The sequence below is a fragment of the Heterodontus francisci genome, chromosome 23 (genome assembly GCF_036365525.1).
Source record: "Heterodontus francisci isolate sHetFra1 chromosome 23, sHetFra1.hap1, whole genome shotgun sequence".
NCBI classification, from domain to species: Eukaryota; Metazoa; Chordata; class Chondrichthyes; order Heterodontiformes; family Heterodontidae; genus Heterodontus; species Heterodontus francisci.
In genome coordinates, this window is record NC_090393.1 from 29,591,313 (window position 1) to 29,608,254 (window position 16,942).

Consider the following 16,942-nt stretch of genomic DNA (forward strand, 5'->3'; position numbering starts at 1 on the left):
AAAGTCTCCCTATGCTGTACACTTTCCCTGGTAGAGACGGCAGATTGGAGACTTGCTCCTAGCCCCCCCGCCAGTGCTACTCCCAGTTTATTATGGAGAAGTGTGTGACCTGGGATCAGTGACTTTGCCATTTTCAGCCCTCCTTCCATTCTTGCAGGGAAAGGCATGGCCTCCTGTGATGACATGGGATGGATAGGAAACACACCATGTGAAAAATCACAAACACGACCTTGTGTTCTACTATTCACTTCCCTCTAATTTTCCTTGTGTGTACTAATTTCCAAACATAGACACTGGCAGTCCTGTTGGCACTCCTTACGTAAATGAGTATCTGGGTGACAGAAGACAGCATAGTCCAGCTTGAGATTTCAACTATAATGTAACAGTAAAATAAAACACTGTCAAAAGAATTCAAAAAGTACCAGTTTAGCATGAAACACACAGATCATTTTATTGTTTCGCACAAAATACACACTTGATTTTGCATCACATCGATTTCTCACAATAGTTACAAATCCAAATGGAAAGTTTTTTGAAAAACCATTTCAGTGCTTTTTATTGATATTAAGCTTTTATAGACCAGCAGTGATTTTGTGATTCCAAGGCCCCAACAAGGAACTGTGTTCAGAGTAAATGTGAGTCAGAGATAGGGCGACAACATTATAGCCATGACTCTCCAACCCGTGTTGTTTGCAAGTTTTGCTCCCCACTGGAGGTGGAGGATCACAATCACCCATACAGTATATATTTCAGAAGTTAGCAAATACAGTATCCACCAAAATACAACAAAACACATTTCTTAATCATTCTCATGGAAAAATGGAACACTAAAATTACCATACAATCCTCTGTGCCAGGCAGGGAGTTCATTCCACTTGCACTGTGTTACGCAGTACATAAAAAAACTGTGCCAAAGGGAAAAAGCCTTTGTGTTGTGTTAGCAATTTAATGACCTTACCAAAACATTTTGGGGCATGTTTTGGGCAGAAAAATTGCTGCCGACCTGCAGCTGGATCTATACTGAAACAAATACTTTCTTATTCTTTTCGTCGTGACACATAGCAACCCAATTGATTTCTGAAAAAATAAATAAAGCTCTACGCAGCTAGTGATCTCTAACTCCCAGCTAATTGTTTTAGGTATTGTGCAAGGCACTGTGCTGATAAATACATTTTTGCGACCACTGAATTACATGCTGCGTGTGACAGCACCTTGTTCTGATTCTCAATAGCTTGAGGGAATTTTAACAAGAACTCTTATGCCACCATTAAACAATCAACCAATTTACTTTCAGCTCTAACCAGATGCTCCAAAAAAACTTTAAGAAGGTCCAACAACCACAGTGCAGGAGGTTGACCTTGGCTGGTGAAATCAGTCTTGGGTGCTAAAAGCCTGAAATTTGAAGGAAGGGGTTGGGGGTGGGTGTGGAGGGCAAGATCCCAAGTTTTAAATTACTGAGTTATAAGAAACTAATAAAGTTCAATTTATTGTGATCACTCTAAAAGGCAAAATAAACATTCTTAAAGTAAAGAAATTTAAATGATAAATGTAAACAGGTAAAAGATAGAAAAAACAAGAGGACATAATTTTCTGAACTGAGAAAAGCCAGAAACTAAACTTAGCATAAGGAATAACTTCTTTATATTTAGAATTGACTTATTTTGACCAAGTACATCTAAAAACATAATAAAGGGAATTTAATCATTTCCTATTCAACACAGTGGAGGTTCAGAATACAAAAATAATTTTGAAAAGTTTGTCAGATCAGATCGCAAATGGACAGGAGATTGGAGCCAGTTAGATGGGCTGAATAGCTTTTTCTATTTCTATGTTCTTATTTTGTTAATCAGATGTAAACTGGATGTATGATTTACTATGATCAGTTGCACATTATTTCTCTGTAAACAGCAGTGCTGACATTGCAGATTTAAAACCGGTGACTGTCACACTGCGATACTCACTTTTATCATACTATCAGCAGCACAGAAATTCTATATTTTAGATAGAATCAACTTCTGTGAACTCCAATTTTGTCTTTGTAACTGACAAGGAGAATTTTTTAAAATCCAAAATGAGACCTGCAAAATATTTAAGAAGGTATCTTCAGTCCCACATGCAACTTTCAGACACAGGATGACAACAGTATGTTAACATTAATACAGATAATATTGTCCAGTGCATATTATAAATAACACATGAATAGAAGGCTCGAGTACAAACTCGGATTTCTGGAACTTTAATAAACCTCTTTTGCTATCTGGAATTTCACAGGAATCGAGATTAGATCACTTCTCATGGCAACCTGTTGTTTATTACTCTACTGATATTCATGGGGTCAAGCAAGAAAGTAGACCTGGAGAGAGTTTATATTTTCCACAAACCAAGCCTCTTCACTAGATAATTACACATTCAATTCTATATTAAATTACAAAATATCAGTCCAGACACACAAATATCACAGATATTTATTACATTCTGTAGTAGATTTTGCAATTAAATAAACTCTAAAATGAATGGCACTTCAAGTAGCAGTTGTACTGGAATCAAAACAATTGTGAATAATGGAACCGTGCCACTGGTGTGCAATGCATGACTGTAAATCAATGTGCTGACCTGGACCCAACAATACTAAAGCTGCAGCACTTCTTTTTACAATGGTATGTTTATTAATTTAAACTCAATTTCATAAATTAAATATTGTACAGAAGAAAACTTTTGACTTTACCAAATTAAAATGTAATTACCAATAAAGAAAATACTGCCAAAATAATATGACTTTGAAGTCCTTGCTGGCACCTATCAGGAAGCTGGACACATGTGCATCATTTTCTGACCACTGAAAATTAATGACTAGAAAACTACCCGAATTTCCGAAATTGCGATCCTGACAGGTGAGCTATGAATTTATTTATTTAGAGATACAGCTCTGAAACAGACCCTTTGGCCCACCGAGTCTGTGCCAACCATCAACCACCCATTTATACTAATCCTACATTAATCCCATATTCCTACCACATCCCCACAATTCCCCTACCTATACAAGGGGCAATTTATAATGGCCGATTAACCTATCAACCTGCAAGTCTTCGGCTGTGGGAGCAAACCGGAGCACCCGGCGAAAACCCACGCAGTCACAGGGAGATCTTGCAAACTCCGCACAGGCAGTACCCAGAATTGAACCCGGGTCGCTGGAGCTGTGAGGCTGTGGTGCTAACCACTGTGGCACTGTGCTGCCCAACCACTGCACCACTGTGCTGAGGACAGAAACTTACTGCCATTATGTTGACACTTTCAAGAATAAGATGATTGGGATGAAATTATCAGCAACAGGGAGAGAAGTTTACAGTCTTAGATATCCCTCCCGCTCAGTTTTCTCTCCTCATCTCTTGATGCTGAGGACAAATGCTGGGCATACCATGGGTGCTATCAATCTTCCAGTACCTTGCCCAAGTGGTCATTCTTCATTCATGAACCTAGTTCGAAAGGTTAGCAGGCTAAACAAATGAGGAGAGCACAGTAGCAGAGCCTAACCAACTCTACCACCTTCCGGTATAAGATTAGCCAACAACAAACTGGGGATAAAATTAGGAATCTTTCCAGTTTGTATGGTTTAGTTCTGCAGCAGAGAGTGCAATGAAGCATTGGGAGTGGATATCATTTTTTTAATATACGGAGCTGTTGTTAATTCTTTATGAAGCTCCAAGATGAAACCACAGCAAATTAATTGGGTTTTTTCTCAGGAGGAGACACATATCATTGTTGCCTTTCTCAATCCGCTTGAATCATACAATTAAGCAAACAATCACAAAGTTGTAGTGATTCATCACATTTATAAATGGAAGCGGTGGGCCTGCAGTTTCAAAGATTAAACACTTCATCCCTAACTAGTGAGGCATAAGCTGCAGTTCACTGTTGTTGGTTGTTTGAACTCAGTTGTTTCACTTGATTAGGCCAGCTAAGAATTGAGCAGGTTTATTCAATGAAGATTAATGACTTAGGCAGATATTCTTTTAGTGCAAAGGAAAACCTGGCACCCTTTGAAGCATCAATCGAGCTCCAGTATCAGGAAATTACCAATGACACTTGTGCTAAACTATACAACTTCATCTATCCCCCTTCCTCCATCTAGTAAGATGGAAGTTTGGTAAACAATAATGTATCATTTTTTTTTTAAAAAAGGAGGCTTACTATGTACTAGAGGTCTAGAAGACACCAGGATAAAGACTATTGCTTTAAATGACTACAGGAGAACTAGAGTGGAATTCTCCACTCAGAAGAATCTTTAGCTACGAGAAATTAATGTGGAAACTTGTACTCATTCAAATGCAGCTTTATTCTGGAGTTCATTCAATATAGGTACAATGCAAGAACATAGACTGAATTAACGCTAGAATAATACTCATGAAACTTGTAGTGTAAATCTTGTCTCAGTCCAAGATTTCTCACCCTGCAAGCTGTGGGAATAATGATGGATTCAAACTAAGCCTAAGGATAAGAATCTGAGGATTTTATTGAAACAGGATAAATCACGTTCTGCAAATTCCAATTGGTTCAACTCCTCAGGAACCTAACTCTCTGAAGCACTGAAACACAATCCGAATAAGTATGAACCAGACATCATTCCAATGCCAGGCTTTGCAAGGAGAGATGATTGATAGCTGGCATCATCCTCTTTGGCATATGTTGGATATTTGAGAAATAAGTGATTGTAGTGCGTGTTATCAGTTGTACTAGTTTGGAAGATAAATGGAAACAGGGCAGCTACAATTATTCTTCATCTGAGTACTGAGAGTGACATGGGACTGTCACAGAAGGCATCAAAATAGGTCTGAGAATGGGAGAGTAAATTATATTCTTGGAAGTTTTTTTATTCAGAATGAAGACTGAGTACAAAGGTACTTTTACTATAAGTGTAATTAGAAATCCACACACATCAGTTGGAAACAATCAACTGTAATTTTATCTTTGATTCAAATTTAATACCATAAGACCACCTAATAATTGTCCATTTAACTTGATTTTAAGGTAATGCACATCACTCTATAATAACTTTGATCATTCTTTCTAAATTGGATGATATACCATAGGTGTGGCCTTCAGCCCAATGCTACCATGTCCATTGGACAGTACAGCAGCTGAATACACCACATAGACATAATTCAAAATCAATGTAGATTTTTTGTATAAAACAAAAAGTTCAAAGCTGAATATTAGATGAGAAAGTCTTATTCAAAAAGGCTTTGTGTATGTGTCCCATTCACCCATCTATGGTAAAAAAGCACATGCTTAACAGGCAACCTGTTTATCCCAATTTTGATTGGGTCATGATAATCCATGGATTACTCAACAGGGTCCACATTGGACAAAATGCCCACACCACAGGTAGCTGTGCCGCGTCTACTTACAGCCAGTTATTAACAAATGCCATTGCATTCAGAGCATACGCTGCTCACACTGCACAAAAGTTGAAATCACCTCATTGTAAAGTTGCCTCATAGATTCATTTCTCTGATCACAATGTTGTTATCTTACACTGACATCCATTCCTTTTTATCTTCTTCCAAGATCATCCATCTGTGCTTCGGACCCCTTGTCTGGCAGCAGGACTTCCACCGAGTAGCTAACCTTCTTGGAATGAATGATGCTGTAGGTGTTGTCAAATCTTAGAACATCTGGGGAAAATAAAATCAAGAATGACAATCGCATTAACATTTCAAGACTAGGGGCAGGAACGGAGGTGGACGGGCATGGTAAATTCACACCGCCGGCCGGCGTGTCGATTTGCCGCCACCATCTTATGGCCATTAATGGTTTAAATGCCTGCCAATTATAAAATCCCAAACTCCTAACCCCAAAGGAAGCCTTATTTATCGTATTATGTGGCTGGCCAAGATTTGTCCTTTACAATTTGTGATTGTAAACCAATGTAATTTTTTTTTGATTGGTGAAGCATTCTCTTGCTGTGAGCTGCAGTTTAAATCTAATGTCACAATCATACAGAAGAGAAGCAAATTATCTTCCATCACAATGAGCAACATTTTCTCGATGAGAGTCAATGGCTGTGGTGATGATGAACACTGGCAAGGCTGGAAGAACACTGTCAGTAACAGGAAATAAGAACTCCAGTGGGAATATCAAACGGAATAAGCTTGCTGACAAGCTGCAGATACTGTGTTTAGTGATTTTAAAAAAATAACTGGGGGTGAAAGGGTGTGTAATTGTAGAGATGTTTCCACTAGTTGGGGGAGACCAGAACACGGGGCCATAAACATAAGACAGTCACTAATAAATCCAATCGGGAATTCAGGAGAAACGTCTATCCCCAGAGAGTGGGGAGAAAGGAATAGAAGGATATGGTGATAGGGTAAGATGGAGAGGGGGGGTGGGGGGAGGCTCACGTGGAGCAGAAACCTCATTAGACGGGTTGTCCTGTGGAAGGGTTTTCCTTCCACAATGGTGGCCTGGCAGCTGTGGCCATTTTTTATTTCAAATCTTTTAAAGTTGCTGAGAGGGTGCCTCAAGATAGTGACGGCCTCTCTCTCCTTTACTTCCAATGGCGGTCTGCAGTTCCTTCAGTGCTGGAGGCTGACTTTAATTGAACAGAGAGTGCGCTCTCGGGTCACTAATTGGCCTATCATGGCAAAATCCATGTCAGGTGACTGCTCTTGACATAATGCGAAGGCGGGACCCGCATTTGACCCCAAAATGCATAATTTTACCCGAGATCTCCAATCTATAGTATGTGAAGTGATCCAGATAAAGTAATGATGTTTCTGTATCATTATCATTACCTGGAATCTACTGCCTGCTACCACAAATTAAACAGTTTAAAAAAAGAAGCAAAAGAAGTGATACTGTTCATGACAGTAAACTGTGGTCTAACAAAATTGTGGGCAATAGATTTACATTGGCAGATAGTTTGTGTCAATAGCTGTGTTTGGAGAAGGTGGATTTTGGATGAGCATTCATCTAGGGCTCAGCTAATTCTCTTTACCAAGTCACTGCTGATTCCCTTCAATAAGGGTAGTTGCCATGTAATTATGAAGGAGGTACCAGTGGTGTGCCTGCCTATTGGCAGTGAGCCACACTCCATGCAAAAGCCTGAGATCAACAAATTAGAATTAGAATTAGAATTAGAACATTACAGCGCAGTACAGGCCCTTCGGCCCTCGATGTTGCGCCGACCTGTGAAACCATCTGACCTACACTATTCCATTTTCATCCATATGTCTATCCAATGACCACTTAAATGCTCTTAAAGTATTCAACAGAGCACTGAAAGTCAGGGTGAGAAATTGATTGTATCGTCGATATCTTTTTGGACATTTTAGACTTCCACTTCAGAACCTGAGTTCATGCTTGCAGGTGAGAAGGGGACACACAGAGAAAATTTGAAAGAAAGAATTTAAAAAAAAAATGGACAACACTGTACAGGTTTCACTACCTTATCTTCTTTGGCCTCCTTATCTCGAGAGACAATGGGTAAGCGCCTGGAGGTGGTCAGTGGTGTGTGAAGCAGTGCCTGGAGTGGCTATAAAGGCCAATTCTAGAGTGACAGGCTCTTCCACAGGTGCTGCAGAAAAATGTGTTTGTCGGGGCTGTTACACAGTTGGCTCTCCCCTTGCGCTTCTGTCTTTTTTCCTGCCAACTGCTAAGTCTTTTCGACTCGCCACACTTTAGCCCCGCCTTTATTGCTGCCCGCCAGCTTATCTTATCAATGATAGTTAAAGATCCTATCTCAACTGTTCTCAGGGTAACTGAATAATGTAATTTACATTTGTAATTACTCTACATTTGTCCTGAGCACGTCAGTTTTAGGTGAAAAGTGCAAACTTAACTTGATCAAACCTAGCTCTACAGATCAGTAAAGAAGAGCAGTTATAAAGCACTGCACCTTCTGAAAATGTGCATTCCCTGCATCATTGTTAATGGTGAGCTGCAGCATATGGTATAAGTTCAGCACTTATTTATGGAAAAATAGAAAGATCAAAAGACCTAAAATTTGGAAAAAATTGACTGAGAGTTGCGCATTGAGACAGTGAAGTAAGCGCTCAAGCTATTTTTGATTGGTTCTTGGCTCAAATTTCCAAATAACCAATCAGAAAAGCTGACTGTTTTTTTGCGCTTCAGGCCATTTAGGGCTGGAGGCGGGGCTCCCAGTGCAGGGCCGAAAAGGCGGGGGGAACCCCGCCTCTGTCTTTCCCGCCAACCCCCGGAGCAATCCTCCAGTCCTTTAGCTTCAAAGTTTTAGGAGGCGGGATCTACGTCCCTTTAAAGACTGCTGGTCAATCAGAGGGCCGGCAGCTCAGCAGTATTAGCAGCACCACTAGGAGTGGTAGCCACTGTCAGTACTGCATAGGCTTCGGACCCAGGCCCAGTGCTGAAACCCCAGACCAGAGTTAGTGGGGCGGAGTCGTCGGGCCAGTCCGGAAGGCCCCGGAGAGGGATGGTTGGGGGGGTGGTCATCCATTGCAGGGGTAGAGGGGCTCCATGGTGGTAAAGTTGTTCCTGGTGGGGGTGGGGTCCTCCATGGGCCACAAATTGCCAACGGAGGAGGTACCCCCAAACCCCACACCCCCCCCCCAAGCCTGCAGGGAAGGCACCTCATTTTACAATGCATCGTTTTCAAACGGCGGAGGACCCCGCCCCCCCCCCACCCTTGCCACTGGTGAGATCCCAGCAGTGGCGGGAAGAGGCCCTTAATTGGCCGTTAATAGGCCACTTCAGGGCCTCAATTGGCCTCTGAACGGGAAGGCCCCACCCCACCACCCGTTGCGATACTCCGTGCCCCCACCCCAATTCCTGCCTGCAATCCCGCCTTGGGGTGGCCTTTAAAATCCCGGCCTTTCACATTCACAAGATTGGAAAATTCCCAAGATAACTACAGAGGAGGAAGGCCATTCAGTCCATCTTAATTCAACCATCCAGTAGAATCCTAACATCCTCTGATTCCAGAGTATTTACCTTCACTGCAGATCAAGAAATCAAAACAGCAGTTGAAAACATCTATCTTGTGCAAATAATTTACTTAATTCTAACTTTTAAGATTTATTTTTGTTCAAAACAGAATTTGCAAAAATTGTCCCTTTTTACGCTAAGATAGCACAGCATGGACTGCCCAGTGATATGATGAAATGAGCTGTGCTAAGATTACAAGTCTGCACCAGCATTCACTTTTTCAAATGTATGAAGAATGCATTTACTATTTCACTACAAAAAGCAAAAAGAGGAAATTTTCATTTTAAAGGAAGGAGCTTCCCCTTAGGGAAAAGGGAAAATCAAAAGACAAATTTGCCTGGTTTGCCAGTCTTCAGCCAATCCAATTCACTCCACCTGATATCAACAAATGGCTGAAGGCACTAGATACTGCAAAGGCTATGGACCTGACAACATTCCGGCAAAAGTACTGAAGACCTGTTCTCCAGAACTAGCCGCGCCTCGAGCCAAGCTGTTCCAGTACAGCTACAACACTGGCATCTACCCGGCAATGTGGAAAATTCCCCAGGTATGTCCTGTGCACTAAAAGCAGGACAAATCCGACCCGGCCAATTACTGCCCTATCAGTCTACTCCTGATCATCATCAAAGTGATGGAAAGGGTCGTTGACAGTGCTATCAAGCAGCACTTGCTCAACAATAACCTGCTCACTGTCGCTCAGTTTGGGTTCCGCCAGGCCCACTCAGCTCCTGACCTCATTACAGCCTTTGTCCAAACATGGACAAAAGAGCTGAACTCCAGAGGTGAGGTGAGAGTGACTGCCTTTGACATCGAGGCAGCATTTGACCGAGTATGGCATCAAGGAGCCCTAGTAAAACTAGAGTCAATGGAAATCAGGGGAAAAACTCTCTGTTGGTTTGAGTCACAGCTAGCACAAAGGAAGACGGTTGTGGTTGTTGGAGGTCAATCATCTCAGTCCCAGGACATGAATGCAGGAGTTCTTCAGGGTCGTGTCTTAGTTCTATCCATCTTCAACTGCTTCATCAATGACCTTCCCTCCATCATAAGGTCAGAAATGGGGATGTTTGCTGATGATTGCACAATGTTCAGCACCATTCACAACTTCTCAGACACTGAAGCAGCCCATGTGCAGTTGCAGCAAGACCTGGACAACAACCAGGCTTGGGTTAATAAGTGGCAAGTAACATTTGCGCCACACAAGTGCCAGGCTATGACCATCTTGAACAAGAGAGAACCCTAACCATCTCCCCTTGACGTTCAGTGGCATTACCATCGCTGAATCCCCCACTATCAACATCCTGGGGGTCACCATTGACCAGAAACTGAACTGGACCAGCCACATAAATGCTGTGGCTACAAGAGCAGGTCAGAGGCTGGGAATTCGGCAGCGAGTAACTCACCTCCCGACTCTCGAGTGCCTGTCCACCATCTACAAGGCACAAGTCAGGAGTGTGATGGAATACTTTCCACTTTCCTGGATGGGTGCAGCTCCAACAACACTCAAGAAGCTCAGCACCAACCAGGACAAAGCAGCCCACTTGATTGGCATTCAATCCACCAACTTCAACATTCACTCCCTCCACCACCGATGTACACCGATCCATCTACAAAATGTACTGCAGCAATGCACCAAGGCTCCTTCGACCAGCACCTTTCAAACCCGCGACCTCTACCAGCTAGACGGACAAGGGCAGCAGATGCATGGGAACACTACCGCCTGCAGGTTCCCCTCCAGGTCATACACCATCATGACTTGGAACTACATTTCCGTTCCTTCACCGTCGCTGGGTCAAAATCCTGGAACTCCCTTCCTAACAGCACTGTTGGTGTACCTACACCCCAAGACTGCAGCAGTTCAAGAAGGCAGCTCACTACCACCTTCTGAAGCGCAATTAGGGATGGGCAATAAATACTGGCACAGCCAGCAACGCTCACATCCCCCCGAACGAATAAAAATAAACCCACCACATTTCGAAGAATGGTGCACAGCTCATGGGGACCAGAGAAAGCAGGCGGGAATTATTTTTAAAAATTCAGCAGAATTGTGGACTCACCACTCACCACTCCCTGTGTACTGAAATTTCTCCTCATCTCAGTCCTGAAAGGTTTACCCCTTATCCTTAGACTATGACCCCTGGCTCTTCATAAGTTAAAGCCCAGTTGTGACCGACAACTCCTGTAGCTGAATTTATAATCTGCATTGCTGGACTGGGATGTCTTGGGGAGGTGTACTTTTCTGTGCTACTCAAGAACATCTCTCAGTAGAATGGCTGAGGAAAACTAAAGATATCCGTGGAGATGGTCATAGCCTTGAGCAACCCAAGCTCTTCATCAAGGATCATAGAAACATAGAAACTAGGAGCAGGAGTAGGCCATTCAGCCCTTCGAGCCTGCCTCACCATTCATTATGATCATGGCTGATCATCCAACTCAGCAACCTGTTCCCGCTTTCCCCCCATATCCTTTGATCCCTTTAGACCCAAGAGCTATATCTAACTCCTTCTTGAAAACATACAATGTTTTGGCCTCAACTGCTTTCTGTGGTAGCAAATTCCACAGACTCACCACTCCCTGGGTACTGAAATTTCTCCTCATCTCAGTCCTGAAAGGTTTATCCCGTATCCTTAGACTATGACCCCTGGTTCTGGACTCCCCCACCATTGGGAACATCCTTCCTGCATCAACCTGTCAAGTGCTGTTAGAATTTTATAGATTTCTATGAGATCCCCCCTCACTCTTCTGAACAGCGAATATAATCCTAACCGACTCAATCTCTCCTCATACGTCAGTCCCACCATCCCAGGAATCAGTCTGGTAAACCTTCGCTGCACTCCCTCTATAGCAAGAGCATCCTTCCTCAGATAAGGAGACCAAAACTGCACACAGTATTCCAGGTGTGGCCTCACCAAGGCCCTGTATAATTGCAGCAAGGCATCCCTGCTCCTGTACTCGAATCCTCTTGCTATGAAGGTCAACATATCATTTGCCTTTTTTACCTCCTGTTGCACCTGCATACTTACCTTCAGTGACTGGTGTATGAGAACACCCAGGTCTCGTTGTATATTCCCCTCTCTCAGCTTATAGCCATTCGGATAATAATCTGCCTTCCTGTTTTTGCTACCAAAGTGGATAACCTCACATTTATCCACATTATACTGTATCGGCCATGCATTTGCCCACTCACTCAACTTGTCCAAATCACCCTGAAGCCTCTCTGCATCCTCCTCACAACTCACCCTCCCACCCAGTTTTGTGTCATCTGCAAATTTGGAAATATTACTTATAGTTCCCTCATCTAAATCATTAATATATATTGTGAATAGCTGGGGTCCTAGCACTGATCCCTGCGGTACCCCACTAGTCACTGCCTGCCATTTGGAAAAAGACCCGTTTATTCCTACTCTTTGTTTCCAGTCTGCCAACCAATTTTCTATCCATCGCAATACACTACCCCCAATCCCATGCGCTTTAATTTTACACGCTAATCTCTTACGTGGGACATTGTCGAAAGCCTTCTGAAAGTCCAAATAAACCACATCCACTGGCTCCCCCTCATCAACTCTACTAGTTACATCATACTACAGTTTTGGGATGGAAATTGGGAGGGAGCTAGAAATAAGGAAAACAAAACAACGTCCAAGATTAAAAATGGCAACCATAATTATACAATGGGTTAATTAAGTTAGCCATGTGTCTGAACAGGCAATTGGACAGCTGATATTCAACTGGAATTCCTGTTAAGATGCTGACAGTACTAATTTTCTGCCTCTAGATGTCACTTGACCATGCTGTATATATTTGTCCACACACTTGAAATTTAGACACAGGAATCCATGGAAGGATAGTGTCGAAGTGGGAATGTCATTGAACTAGTAATCCAGAGGCCCAGGCTAATACATTGGGAACACAGGTTCCAATCTGAACATGGCAGCTTGTGGAATTTAAATTCAACTAATTTATAAAAAAATCTGGAATTAAAAGCTAATCTCAGTAATGGTGCCATGAAACTATTATTGATTGTCATAAAAACCCATCTGGTTCTCTAACGCCCTTTAGGGAAGGAAATCTGCTGTCCTTACGTGGTCTGGCCTACATGTGATTCCAGACCCACAGCAATGTGGATGACTCTTAACTGCTCTCTGAAATGGCCTAGCAAGTCACTCAGTTGTCAAGGGCAAATAGGGATGGCCAATCTAAGCTGGTCATGCCAGCGATACACACATCCCATGAAAGAATAAATAAATAAATAAATTCTAGTCTTGGATAACAGTGATGGGTCTCATATTTTCCCTTCAAAGAAGTTTCTGCCTTTTTTCTCATTCTTAGGCAACTCATCAGTAATTATAAATGTCCAGTGTTGTTTCACTAAAAAATATGTGAATCTATGACCAAAGAACCAGGCAGGAGTAACGCAAATTGTTTCAATAGCAATACAATTCTTTTAAGCTCGCATTCTACATTTCTTTCCTCATTCTGTACCTGTACACAGGTGAATGGCATGCTGATATGGCTGCTCATCAATAATGTGAGCGCAGGTAGGTAAAGCCATAAAGAAAGGCGCTCTTCACTTGAGAGAAACCTGGGACAACTTTTCCTCAACATCTCCAAAAACTAAATGGACTCGATTTGAAATTATTCAGTGAATATTTTCAAAGGAATGCTCCCCACCATGAGATTTGTCTCCTGAAGTGTTGGTTTCTCAATCGCTTTTTTATTGGAAAAAAGTTTAAGTTCAAGTTTAAGCATTTTGAGTTTTATAAATATGAGCATAGAATGCAAGAGTAAAGACCTCATGATAAATTCACACAAGGTATTGTTTAGGACACAATTGCAGTGCTGTATGGAACTTTGGGTGCCCTGTTCTGGAAAGGACCACACACACCTTAGATTCACCTGGATGATGCCAGGAATGGGAATATATTTATGAGGAGACATTTAAGATGCTAAGAGTATTTCCACTGGTGGAGAGAAGGCCACTAGGAGACTTAGTAGAGGTTTTAAAATTATGAAGGGTTTTGATTGGATTTCCTCTAGTTGAGGAGTCAGTGACAAGGGGTCATCAAGTTTAAAATTCACAAAATAACAATATACTTCTAGATGAGGAAGGCAAAATTACAAGTCACACTGAGGCACAAAAAAAGAATAAGATTTTGATCCAGACATTCTGGGGAACTTTCTCCACCACCTGAAGTGCAGAGGGGGCAGCTCTTCTACAGTCAGTCTGCCTCAGAATTTACCCTGTCCCAAATCCTGGGGATGGGGTCATTTACATAAAGGTGTGGGTGCCCATGCCATTTACAGCATGCCCTGGACTCTGCATAATTACAACTAACCAGCAACTTACCTCCTAGGAGTGAATTCCCCTTTTATTGGGAACTCGTCACATTCCCTTTTGAAGAACTACTGAATCCTTACAGAGCAATAACTCTCTTCAAATGTAACTATTTCCTAACATCTAACCTAACTACGTTGTCTTCAGAATATATATACATGTCCTCTGGCGATACCAACTCCATTTATTTCAAATAACCTATCTAACTTGACAACCCAATCCCTTCATCATTTTCAAAACAATAACAACTTGTATTTATATAGCACCTTTAACATTATAAAACATCCCAAGGCTTTTCACAGGAGCATATTGCAACAAAATTAGACACCAAGCCACATAGGGTAGGTGGTCAAACGCTTGCTCAAAAATCTCAATAATGTCTCCTTTAAGCCTGCATTTATTCCAAGTAAATAACCCTATCTCATGTAGTTTATCCCCATAACTAAAAAGCTCCAAGATGGGTATCATCCTGTTTAGCCACCACTGAGCTTTCTCCATAGCCTTGATATCCTTCACAGTGTGCAGGGGTGAAACTGGACACAATGCTCTCAGTGTGGGTGTGCCAGATTCTTGTACAACCTAAATATAATTATCCCCCTTTCAACACAAGATCCTGCTTGCTATCAACTTACATAACTGTGCAATACAAACAGGTGATCAACTATTATCCCCATTGCAGCAGTCTTTTTTTCCCTATTACTATTATCTTTTTAGCATTCTTAATGCTTAGTTATCCTCAGCTTTTGTTACTTGTCCTTGTTTTCCTCAGAAAGGAATCTTTTACACGCACTGAATTACTACTTTTAGATTCACTTCTCTACAGACGCTGTTATATTCTCTAACTGCATTTCTGACTGCTAAATAAAATGAGTAATAGACACCATCGCTGTGCATGTGACCTCAATACTCATATTCCACAGCATTTACTTGTGCGTTTGTTGATAAAATGGTAAGTTGAAAAGCAGAGTGTGCCAGTGCTTTTTGATTGTTGCCAATGCTTTACTTCCTTGGTTACTGAATGGTCTACATGATCTTTGTTAAGAAATGTGCACATATGAAGTACTTTTACCTGAATTGTGCATGTGGCTAAAACAGTGTCACCGTGGCCACTACCGTGACTAGCCAGCAGTTTGCACTGAACAACATTGTTATAATTTGACCCTAGAGTTTCCTGTCTCACTCTACCTGAGGCTAATAATAAATGTCAAGGATCAACCTTGAACCAACTCAATGCTCCTGCTGCACCACAATACCTCTTGCTGAACAACATCCCTCTTCTCTATTGCAGTTACATGCTCTTTTGTAAATAAATTCCTTTGTAACTCAATCTATCTTTTCAGAATCCCATGTCACCTTTCAACTGCATTTTGACCCGTTGCTATTCTCCAATCAGATTCCAGGTTTAAATTCTCTTTGTAAGCTTTTGCCTGTAATTCCAGTAACTTATTTTCAATACTGCTAGCATTAGCATTCAATATTCCAAGGAATTCCGCGCCTATCCTCTGTTTAAACTGCCTTGATCCCTGTAATTAAAATTTATTAAAATTATTACTACTATCAACATCTCTGTCATTATCAGTCCAAATGGTAAAACACACACCAGGGACTGAGTTTTCGGCCCCCATCAGGGCCGGGATCAGATGCACGCGGCGGGTAGCCGATCTGGCTCAAAAGGGCCTAATTGAGGTTGACTGGAATTTTAGTCGGCCTCAAGATTCCTGCAGGCGGTGGGGGCTTTTTTAGGTGCCTGGAAATAGGCACCTGGCAGCAGGCCAGGGGGCCAGTGCTCCAGGTAGGCCTAGGGATCCTCCCTGCCTGCCTGGGTGCAGGAGCAGCCACAGGCCGCCCTGTAGAGGGGATTGCCCCCATCTCCCATAGTGGAGGCCTGTCTGCTGAATCTATTTTTTAAGAAAGATTTAAGAAGGCTGGAGAGAGGGTGCCTCCATCTTGAAGCGCCCTCTCCCTTACTTACCTTCCATTGCAACCCGCTGCTCCTTTCAAGCTGGTAGGCCTCTGATTGGCCCTCCAGCTTCAAGAACCTGCCCGCCATCCTCAATTGGACGGCGAATCTGCCCTCTGGCCATTAACTGGCCACCCGGGGAAAATTACAATGAGTGACTGTTTCCTTTTGGGGTGGGTTTGGCACCCAGAAACAGTCCCAGCCTCTGTTCCCGCCCCCGGAAGGAAAATCCGGCCCTATGAATTATTGTATTCCATATCTGAAGCAGTTTCAATACTTCCCAATGACACTTTCCACATTCTGAACTAGTCTATTAGTTCCCAGCTTGTTCAACTTAATCACAAATTTCCTGAAAAATTTACTCTTCCCTGAAAATGTCCTCCAGTTATCTACAAATAAAGATTTTCTTCTTTACTCCACGTCTCAAACGTTCAGTTGTTTTTCTGTGAACCCTCAATAACTGGTAACAGTCCAGAGACCACTAACCTAGCTCCTTTGTGCTTAAGTGTATTGACTATTCTCTGGTAATTTTCCTTTGAAAGGACAGAGTTCCTATCCATTAGATCGTTGGTATTGATGTGAAGAAATACGGTTGCCTTACTTTCTCTCTTCATCACCCAAACACCTTTCTATGTATATTTATGAGGTGCTTTGATTCCGACCTGGCCAGAGTCAGTGAGTTGGTCGATCAG

General features: G+C 42.2%; 1 protein-coding gene across 2 annotated transcripts in view; it reads right to left on the reverse strand.

The window, feature by feature from the left end:
- Positions 1-435: 435 nt before the first annotated feature.
- LOC137382672 (SEC14-like protein 2) overlaps positions 436-16,942 on the reverse strand; it is a 63,159-nt gene continuing 46,652 nt past the window's right edge. The window contains exons 12-13 of one of the 2 annotated variants that reach the window (XR_010977256.1): positions 5,476-5,672; positions 436-2,078 (exon numbers count right to left, since the gene is read on the reverse strand). Coding sequence is in view for 1 of the 2 variants with exons in the window: in XM_068054931.1 (XP_067911032.1) it covers positions 5,551-5,672 (122 nt within the window). In the remaining variant the exon portion in view is untranslated. Of the gene's footprint in view, positions 5,673-16,942 lie in introns of both variants that reach the window. The other variant, XM_068054931.1, reaches the window with a different exon arrangement.